The 11,413-nt window shown below is 39.4% G+C and overlaps 1 protein-coding gene across 1 annotated transcript; it reads left to right on the forward strand.

The window, feature by feature from the left end:
• The first annotated feature begins 5,424 nt into the window (after window positions 1-5,424).
• Window positions 5,425-9,477, forward strand: FIGN (fidgetin, microtubule severing factor). The gene has a single exon (XM_003405997.4). The coding sequence runs from the start codon at window positions 5,965-5,967 to the stop codon at window positions 8,257-8,259; it is 2,295 nt and encodes a 764-aa protein (XP_003406045.3). The 5' UTR covers window positions 5,425-5,964; the 3' UTR covers window positions 8,260-9,477.
• The last annotated feature ends 1,936 nt before the right edge of the window (window positions 9,478-11,413 follow it).

Below are 11,413 nucleotides of genomic sequence, written 5' to 3' on the forward strand. Positions count from 1 at the left end.
TTGCCTTGATTAACTTCTTAGCATTGAACCACAAGGCTTTACACATAGGGAGCACACAATTTGTTGACTAAATACACTTGATAGTCCCTAAGGCACGGTGGTTAAGAGCTCGGCTGCTAACCAAAAGGTCAGCAGTTCAAATCCACCAGCTGCCACTCACTGGAAATCCTATGGGGCAGTTCTGCTCTGTCCTATAGGGTCGCTATGAGTTGGAATGACTCGACAACAAAGAGTTTATCATATTCAAGGAGCCCTGGTGGTACAGTGGTTAAAGCGCTTGGCTGCTAACTGAAAGGTTGACAGTTTCAACCAATCAGCTGCTCCACGGGAGAAAGATGTGGCAGTTGGCTTCGTAAAGATTTACAGTCTTGGAAACCCTATGGGGCAGTTCTACTGTGTCCTATGGGGTCGCTATGAATTGACTTGACGGCAGTGGGATATTCAGTTTATAAAGGACTTCTAAGAGATTGAAAAGAATGTGTAATTTCTGTGTTTTTTCTCCTCACTGTTTTCACTTGAAATTTTATATCTGAGGTCATATTTTAAGGCTAGTGTTATTAGGAAGTGGATTGAGGAAGGTTCCAGACCAAATCAATCGGTATAAGCAATACTAAATGTTGCTGTGGTAGCTCTTCGTTTATGAGCGTGGATAGACAGGAGAAGAATGCTGCTTAGTCTGCTCAAACATTTCATTTGTTCATCATTCCCCTTGAAGAATAATGATAAGCACATATTGCACAGGGCCAGTTTTTAGTACCAAGATGCTTGTAGTCCTTGCTCTTTCAGAAGGCTCTTCACATAAGGCTATACTTTTAGCCAATGAATTTGCTACACTCTATTTAAATGTAAACGCCCTATGAGTTTGTTTTGCCATTTCCAACTTAGGAGATAATGAATCCGTTGTGTTATTAGGCTGAGGGGGCTGTAGAATATTATAATCACTTAACTGTATTTACCCCACTAGTGATCGTTTCCTAGAGAGAACTTTGCTAAATACTGTATTAATTTGTTTTAATATTAAATAAATAATAATAACAAAAGGCTCAGGGTCTAATAGCCCAAAGGAATGTAATAGGTACAGTGATGTTGTCTTGCAGGCCTGTGTGAGCACTATGCAGCTGTCCTAGAGCAAGGGAGCCTGTGTTGCCTGCAGGTGTTTGCCTCAGGTCTCTGCCCTCAGGAAGTCTGAGAAAACCTACAAATGAAGGCAGAGCTCGTAGCAGCCAGAATTACCCTATGGGAACCTTGTAGAAGAGCAGCTTTTTTAGACCTGATAAACTGTTGAATGGCATATGTGTTAGGGGTAGGGTAGTGAGTACCTTAGATTAATATTTTCAGCAATAAGTGCTAACAATTGATTCTAGAAGACCTAGCCTTTCATTTCCAATTCCTCCCAGTCTGAAAGTTGTTTTTATACTCTTTGTTTTTCTATATAACAGCTTCTTCATCATTTTGAAGCTGTGGCAGAACTTTAGGGGATGCCACAATGGTTTTATTTCAGAAACAGTCAAACAAAAAAAGCAAAATGGAGGAAGTAAAGCAGTAAGGCAGTAACTGTTTCATAAGTAAACCTAAGTTATGAAATGGTCAGTAATGATGAGAATGGAAACTGTTCTCCAACTGTCCAGTTTTATGGGAAATATAGACTTGTGTACATATATACGTATTCATCATATAACAATAAAGTAAGAACAAAACACACTGGCTTTTTAGTATAACCCAGTAACCCAGTGCCGTTGAGTCATATAGTAGCTGTCATTCCCATGTAACGCTTATGTTAAATTATCTTAAAAGCAATTTTCTATTAAATTACGTATTTTAAAAACAAACACATTGCATTGTGAAATTTGCCAGCTGTATTAAGAATTTCCTGATCTTCTTCAAAAAAGATAATTGATGTTTTAGAACTGTTCAGTTATCTTTGAGCACTGTTTTCTTGCTTTCCCCCATTTGCTGATTTTTTTCATTGTACCAGTTGAAGCTGTTTCCAAACAACAGTGGGAATTAGTGTTTTGGAGTCATGTTTCTAATGATGTTGAAACAGTATTGAGTTTTTTCTTTTCATGTTCCAAAGAAAAAGCATATAAAAGCTGTTTTTAAAATCCATCTTCTTATTTGGGTGCCAAGTTAAGTGACGTGTATGCTTCTTCTCACTCACAGGTAACAACAATATAATCAAATGGAGCATGATTTTTTTTAATTATTATTCAAAGAACATTTGGCTCTGCATTTTTCTTCTATTTCACATCCAAAAGATCACTCCCAATAAACAGAGCAACAATAACAACAACAACAAAATCCAAGTTTGGCACTACTTCAGATAGTGTCACAATTCAAGGAACTGATGAAAAGGCTCTTTGTGCTCCCAAGGCTAGGACAATCTCCAGTACACTAGCTCCTTTAGCGCGTACTAATAGTAAGAACTCATGGCGACTAGGTTTTTTTTTTTTTTTTTTTTAATAGTAAGAACTAGGTTATGTTTAACTATTAATTTGGGCTTTCAAATAACATCAGTGATTTCAAAGCACTGGAATAAATACTCATGTTTCAGGGGGTGTGAACAATTCTGTTCCTGAAGGTTATTTAATCAAAGCTCAATCTTGCTTTTTGCAGCCCTGCTAAGGTTATTGTTATTTAGTATGCATCACTAAATAAACTTGCAATTATCTTGGTAAGCACATCCAAAAATAACATGAGAATAAAAAGGCAATGGTGTATCCAGTAATTGTTCCAAAGAAATAATTTTGATAGATAGAATCTTTGCTTAATTTCAGATAAAATGGAAAAATCTTATGAAATTTCTTTGGTTTTGCTAAACTATGCAGAAATACTCAGTGAAAATGACCAACCTATTTAATTTAAACTGTACACTCCTGTGTTTTACAGTGATTGTACTACAGGGTCACTATGCATTGGAATCGACTCGAAGACAACGGACTTTTTTTTTTTTTGGTACTTTATTAAAATCATTTTTGCATTTTGTAAATTATTGATGTACATGAAAACATTATAAGCCAATACTGGTGATGAGGCTGATCTTTTTAAAATAATTATTCTAAATTTAAAGTAGGTTTATTTCTCTTAAAAGGCATTTTTTAAAAATATTATGTATGTTTGTTAACTAATGCCAACAGTTGCTTAGCCCAGCTAACTGAAAGCCATGTCCTTTAAGTTGTGTGTGTGTGTGTGTGTGTGTGTGTATGCTGTGGTACATTCCATTGCATGTGACCACTAAATTATTTTCTGAGATCTTGTTTCAAGACATTTATTCACGTTTCTACTGTATCAATCTAATTAAATTCCTATTCATAGCATATGTGTGTTCTTACTTTCTCAACTCTGTATTTTGATAATCTTTTAAAGAAAAAAAAATCTTAATAGAAATTCCCTAGAAATATTTATAGGACAAATGAAATTTGCAGATCTTTTAGACAGTTCTACATTACAGTCATATTAATATTCTCTTTTTTTATAAGAATTGAAGTAAATCCCATGACACTGGAAGAATTTAGATACTGATTACTTGCAATTGGTTCCTGGTGATTTGCTCTTAATAATTTCCAGTTGAATTTAATGAACGTATGATTCCTGAAATACTGCTTCATTAAAATTGCATCTTTTCCCCTTTAAAGTGTGGTTTTGGTCATTTCACCCATCTTGTGGTGTGTTTTCCTCCCCCTTAAAAACTAATGATTGAGAAAGTGAAACAATTAAGAATATCACTTTAGTTCTTCCTAGAACTCACCCCCAGAGTTTCTCCGAATGAAAAGATATAAGCAGCACTCCCTTCAGGATTTTACAATGTTTTTTTCCCAATTTGATGAGATTGTTTTAAAAAATAGATTTTTAAAAGAGAAGCGTGAAGATTTTGGGGGATATGAGAAAAATGAAGAATCTGTTGTATATATAAGAGAAGTAAGGTCTGTAGTATTTTTACTTAAATGTATAAAGCTTGTTTAGGCTATACTGTGCAGCATTCAGACTTAATTTAACTGAGATGGTGATTTGCAAATGAATATCTACATGAATCCTTTTTAAAAATCCAAATGCAAATGAGTACAACTGCAATAAAATATATTTGCAAATGAATCCTGTTGCTTTATTCATTTATTGTGTAATTACTGCAATCCTTCCCACCTTGTTTTCAGTATTTCTTAATCATTAAGTCGGAAGCGTGACAGCAGTGCCAGCCCTGGCATGATTCTCTTTGACTAAAACCTTGTAAATTAACACAATTAGCACAGCATCATCCTGCTAATTAACTTCCAGTGTCTGGTGCAGTGGTTTTGCAAACAAGGAAGAGGGAGTCAGAAGGGAATCAACATGCCATTCTGTTACCAAACTGTGTGCTATGTTCAGTTTAGCTCAGTGAGTCTAATCTGGCCATGTCAGAAGCCAGAGTCAGGCAATGAAGAGCTAAAGGGGTTGGGGGAGGAGAACAGAAGGGGATAGGAGCTGTCAAAATAGACTGGCAATTCAGGAGGGAGCTGATGCCACAGATGCTTCATTTAGACCAGGCCTCCTTCTTATCAAGGAACCTGTCTGTGCCAGAGGGCATAAGACAGTTTGCAAAATTCACTTTGGGTAATACAAAAGAGATTAAGGACTCCTGCTTAATATAGCTGTACCAGCATAGGCAGTGTTCGTCGAACCAAGCAGAGATTAGAATAAGATGAACCAGCACTGGGAAATAGGAGAGCTGGGTTCTAGTATTCTGCTGTAACTAACTCTGAGTGAGACCTTGAGGGCAAGTTATAAATCTCCTCGGACCTCAGTTTCCTAATCTATGAAATAAGATGATTCCTAAGGTCTTTTTTTAAACTTAAAAATCCAAATTACTCTCCAATTCTAACTGCTTAGTATTTTTATTTTCTCCTAAGCGAGAAAATGCTCTTGTTTTGTAGTTTGCTACAAAGTCACCTTGCTGCAATTAGTAATCTAGCAGATGATAGAATTAACCAGGCCATCTCATTATCTAGTTGCATTCTTAGAGTTTAGGCCACACATTGCTTCCCACAGAATTTAAAGACTTTGGACTCAGATTCTCTCTCCATTCTTGTCTTCCCTTCCACCTCTGTTACATATTTACAATATTACATATATATATAATTTCCCCATTTTAGTACCTTGGAGGTTGTAAAGGGAGGGGGGGATTAAAAGAGAAGGAAGGAGAATTCAAGAAGACCGACAGACAAGTGATGCTTGCTTTTTTTTTTCCAGAGACTCAACAACAGAACTGAGAGGCAGAAAGGAGCCAGTTGTAATTCATACCGAGTTGTAGGCTTTGTGTGATGAAAGCGATGGAGCGCTGCCTGGGAGATTGCTTTGCTGCACTCCACGAAGCAGATTTGAAACTGTCGTGGACCACTTTAGATGAGAGTTGGATTATGGAATGACCTGCTATGTCTGTGTCATATTGTTCTGCGCAGGGAGCATTATACTGTGCTAACTAGGTGTTCAGTACCAAATAACAGAGGTATCCCAGATGTGATCTGTCAGCTGCGTCTCATTTTTATATTGGTTAAAATATAAAACAGAAACTATGATGTGAAGAGACAAAACAGCTAGATATGTACATGTTAATACCATCACATGCTAGGTATTTAAGGTGTATGCATATTTTATTGTAAGAGCCTGTGATTGAATTCAAATTGGACAGGAATATGTGTGTGTGTGTGTGTGTGTGTAGCAAGTGTGAACTTGATAAGTTCCTTTTAACAAAAACAGATTTGCTTATTATTTTTAAAACGGAAGAATTTAGGTCTTCTGCAGAGTTTTCCTTTAAATTCTGTTTACTTACAGGGCTAAAATTTAACCCATTTTAAAGTGTGTATATTATAGGGATTGTAACAAGTATTAAAAACTGAAAATCCTTTATAATGTGGATATCATTAATGGAAAATAATAGGTAACAAAAGAAGTTGGGGGAAAAGGCTTTAACATTTCTGATGAATATCTAAGTAAATGACGTGTTTCCTCCCCCTCCCCCACCCAAAACCCTTAGGCTTGAAGATGCAGTGGACGCCGGAGCATGCCCAGTGGCCAGAACAGCACTTTGACATCACCTCAACCACTCGGTCTCCTGCCCACAAAGTTGAAGCCTACCGAGGTCATTTGCAGCGCACCTATCAGTATGCCTGGGCAAATGATGACATATCCGCTCTGACTGCATCCAACCTACTCAAAAAATATGCAGAGAAGTATTCTGGCATTTTGGAAGGCCCTGTGGACCGACCCGTGCTCAGCAACTACTCTGATGCACCATCAGGACTAATGAATGGTCGGAAAAATGAAAGTGAACCCTGGCAGCCTTCTTTGAATTCAGAAGCTGTTTATCCTATGAACTGTGTTCCGGATGTTATCACTGCCAGCAAAGCTGGAGTCAGTTCAGCCCTCCCTCCAGCAGATGTCTCTGCAAGTATAGGGAGCTCTCCTGGGGTGGCCAGCAACCTGACAGAACCTAGTTATTCAAGTAGTACCTGTGGAAGCCACACTGTACCTAGTCTCCATGCAGGGCTCCCATCTCAGGAATATGCCCCAGGATACAACGGATCATATTTGCATTCTACTTACAGTAGCCAGCCAGCACCTGCACTTCCTTCACCTCATCCATCTCCTTTGCATAGCTCTGGGCTCCTCCAGCCACCACCACCACCTCCTCCACCTCCAGCCCTGGTCCCAGGCTACAATGGGACTTCTAACCTCTCCAGTTACAGCTATCCCTCTGCTAGCTATCCTCCTCAGACTGCTGTGGGGTCGGGGTACAGCCCTGGCGGGGCACCCCCACCTCCTTCAGCATACCTGCCTTCAGGAATTCCTGCTCCTACCCCTCTGCCCCCCACCACTGTTCCTGGCTACACCTACCAGGGTCATGGTTTGACGCCTATTGCACCATCGGCTCTGACAAACAGTTCGGCAAGTTCTCTCAAAAGGAAAGCCTTCTATATGGCAGGGCAAGGAGATATGGACTCCAGTTATGGAAATTACAGCTATGGCCAACAGAGATCTACACAGAGTCCTATGTACAGAATGGCCGACAACAGCATTTCAAACACAAGTCGGGGGAATGGCTTTGACAGAAGTGCTGAAACATCGTCCTTAGCATTTAAGCCAACGAAGCAGCTAATGTCCTCCGAACAGCAAAGGAAATTCAGCAGCCAGTCCAGTAGGGCTTTGACCCCCCCTTCTTACAGCACTGCTAAGAACTCGTTGGGATCAAGATCCAGTGAATCCTTTGGGAAGTACACGTCGCCAGTAATGAGTGAGCATGGGGACGAGCACAGACAGCTCCTCTCTCACCCAATGCAAGGTCCTGGACTCCGTGCAGCTACCTCATCCAACCACTCTGTGGACGAGCAACTGAAGAATACGGACACGCACCTAATTGACCTGGTAACCAATGAGATTATCACCCAAGGACCTCCAGTGGACTGGAATGACATTGCTGGTCTCGACCTGATAAAGGCTGTCATTAAAGAGGAGGTTTTATGGCCAGTGTTGAGGTCAGACGCATTCAGTGGACTGACGGCCTTACCTCGGAGCATCCTTTTATTTGGGCCTCGGGGGACAGGCAAAACATTACTGGGCAGATGCATAGCTAGTCAGCTGGGGGCCACATTTTTCAAAATTGCTGGTTCTGGACTAGTCACCAAGTGGTTAGGAGAAGCAGAGAAAATCATCCATGCCTCGTTTCTTGTGGCCAGGTGTCGCCAGCCCTCAGTGATATTTGTTAGTGACATTGACATGCTTCTCTCCTCTCAAGTGAGTGAGGAACACAGTCCAGTCAGTCGGATGAGAACCGAGTTTCTGATGCAGCTGGACACTGTACTAACTTCTGCTGAGGACCAAATCCTAGTAATTTGTGCCACCAGTAAACCAGAAGAAATAGATGAATCTCTTCGGAGATACTTCATGAAACGACTGTTAATCCCACTTCCTGACAGCACAGCGAGGCACCAGATAATAGTACAACTGCTCTCACAGCACAATTACTGTCTCAATGACAAGGAGTTTGCACTGCTCGTCCAGCGCACAGAAGGCTTTTCTGGACTAGACGTGGCTCATTTGTGTCAGGAAGCAGCAGTGGGGCCCCTCCATGCCATGCCAGCCACAGACCTTTCAGCCATTATGCCCAGCCAGTTGAGGCCAGTTACGTATCCAGACTTTGAAAATGCGTTCTGCAAGATTCAGCCTAGCATATCTCAGAAAGAGCTAGATATGTATGTTGAATGGAACAAAATGTTTGGTTGCAGTCAGTGATAACGTTTAAAAAATGTAACGAATGTTGGCACACACACATAAAACCTGCTACATAGGGTATAGAGCCCCTTTCCAGTAGTGTTTAAATTGCAAAGGGTACTGGGGAAGACAACAATTAAGTTGCATCTTTAGAGTCAGGGTAGTATTTGAAGGAAAAGTGCATCAAATGAGAGCTTCTGATTTGAAAGCCCCAGATGACAGAAAGCATGTATTGATGCTCAGTTTGGTTCAAGCTAGACAACACTCACCAAGGAGCAAGGTGCAAGTGTGTTGATTTCAGAAGGACCTGAACCTCGTGTGTTGATTCCATTCTGCTGTTCTCGAGATTTAGTTGCTGTCAAGTGCCTGGAGTGGTGCTTTATTTTTTGTTTGCCTCACAATTACATTGGTGGCATGTGCTAATATAAAGAGCTTTAACTTCAAACATTATCGGACTAAAGAGATGAACAGTTGCGTTACGACAGAAAACCAGATTTTTGCCATTTTAAGAGCAACAGTATTCCTCAATCCTGTCTGTTCTGCAGTATTAAGCTAAGAACAGGTAAAACAGGGTAACGGTAATCTGGACCTTAATTTCTGCAGTTCATTTCTTTTGATGTTCTTGTCTGCAAAAACTCAGGAAAGTGATTGTGATTTGTACAGTACCTCAAAGGAATGTGTTGAAAGCACTATGTACTGCTGAGAGTAATAGGATAGGCTTCATTGTTACTTTATATGAAAATGTATGTTTACCTCAACAATTGGAAAATAGCAAGGAAAATTACTTTGAATGTATCCAGAGAAATACCAACGTGTGATACAACTGAATATTTACAACTTAAAGTAAAAATGGAAGGATAAAAAAAAAAAAAGGTTCTTTTACTAATTACGGGGAATTAACCAGAGCAGAATTCTTCTTTATGTCAATAACTGCAAGAGTTCTGAGTACACTGCTCCTTGATAATTAAGTGAAAATGTTCTTAAAAGGTACACTGGTTAATGGAAAGCTACTTACTCAGTTTGTGTCTAGAACAGTCAGCCACAAGACCTGTTTAGGACCCTGAAAAAGTCACAGTACCTGAAAACTACGACTGTCTTTTACTCAAGTATGGTAGTGGTGGTGATAGTTTGCAAGTTATCTCTTAAAACTGCTGGGAATGGTGTCATTCTAGTTCACTAATCTATCCAGTTTATCGGCTTGCCATACTGCTTAATAGAATGCAGAGGATAGCAACCAAAACACACAAATAAAAACAACTAACATATATATATATCCTCAAAGAACCTCTTCATCCCCTCTTTCTTTTTGACTCCACTCTTGTCAGTGCAATTTTGCTTCTCATTTTGAAATCTCCTAGGCTGTAGTGCTCCCACATTCATTTCTACCTCAGTTTTGTTACATTTCTATTAGAAAGTAAAGTAGAAAATTGGAAGTGGACACACACATGCAATATAACTTGCCAAACATGTTACTTGGTTTTCTTCCATCTTTCTCCATATATATTGTTTCCAAAATCATCAGTCTTTATGCTCACTTGCATCTCAGTCCACCTCCCTCCCCATGGCATATGTGGCATTTTGCTTAATTCTCCACTCTTCTCCTGCTCCCCACAAACTTGTTCCTTATATCCTTTAATGCTTTACGTGCAACTTTTCATGGATAGCTGGCTGATGTTCAGCAATGCCTCTGACCAGTCACAGTGTAGGCTGTAGCTTTCCAAAGCCACTGCCCCTGCGTAAGCAGAGCAGCCTCACTTTTTGAATGTATTTTTTTCCTGTTTGTTCCCCCTCGCTTCTTCTTCTTCCTTTTTTTTTTTTTTAAAGTTTAAAGATGCAGTAACAAAACTGTTGCAAAGCACTGGCATTTTATGTATTCAATAAGTGATGTACATTTTTTTAAAAAAATTAAATAAATGCAATGAGATGCCCCAAGAAAGGTCTTTCTGTTATTTTTTTCCTTCAAAATTTTTTTCTGATCTCATTCACAACGTCAGATTTTCTGAAACGCTTAACATAGAGACAACTAATGAAGGATTTCATAATATTTCTGAAATTTTACAATGCTTGATCATTACTTCCTCCCCTTTTATGTTGCTAAACACTGAGCAAATGAACGAGAATTTAATTTGTTATGATATTCTGTCAATTAAGACTGTGCATAAATAGAAAAAAAAAGCATATTAAAAAGCAGTGCCTTTTATTAAGGATACAAAAAATAATATTCAAGTACATCCTCTGCTGTTCACGAGTGAATAAACTCTACTATTGTGTTTTGGCTCTACCCTGCACATCCCTTAGTGTAAGAAAATTCTAATATTCCCATTCACTTGTAGGCTTATGGGTTCGAACCACCGACCTTTCAGTTAGAGGCTGAGCACTTAACTACTGTGCCACCAATGCTCCTACGTTGATCTCACTGACAAGTTTACTTTTGCAGAGCACTGACCTATTTTCTGTCTTTTAGACATTACATTTCATCTCCGCCAACATGCTCTGTTCACCTGAAAGCATCTGGCAAGTTTTGACAAACCCAGTTTTATTTAGACAATTTTGGAAAATCCAATATTGACTCACATTTTTTGTGGCTAGTAAGAGTTAATGCCAAAAATATGACTGCACTATTGTGTTTTTTACACTTGTTTATAAAAAGGAAGATAAATTAAAGTCCTACATATTGGCTTTAAATGACTTAAAAATTACTTTGAGATCCGAGTGGTCCCAAATCCGTCTATTTAGGCAGAAGCTGAGGCCATGTGTGAATTTTATTTAGCCTCACGAATTCTAGGATTTGATCTCTTAGGAAATTGGGCATGTTGAAGAAGTTAAGATCTGTTGGGGGAAATAGGGCTGACCTTTGAGTAGACAGTGCTCTCCTATGATTCTTTGATTCTGCATGGCAGCATTAAACTCTCCTCTGGACTAGCCTAATAATGAGCTCTTTTCTGACCATCTCTTCTGGAGCTCAGGGTGGGGATGGGATACCACATCCTCAGAAGTGAATGTGTACAATCAGTGGTAGTACAACTGTGTAATCGGGCTTCCTTACTCTTGCCTCTTTTTGACTGGTAAGAATTTGGAGAAGGCTGCTAATGAAGGTAAGGTAATGAGCCAGGCCAAATCCCTTGCTGTCTGGCCAGGAGATTGAGCTAGTCCACTTAACAGCCCCTAATTCTCT

The sequence above is a fragment of the Loxodonta africana genome, chromosome 6 (genome assembly GCF_030014295.1).
Source record: "Loxodonta africana isolate mLoxAfr1 chromosome 6, mLoxAfr1.hap2, whole genome shotgun sequence".
Taxonomy (NCBI): Eukaryota; Metazoa; Chordata; class Mammalia; order Proboscidea; family Elephantidae; genus Loxodonta; species Loxodonta africana.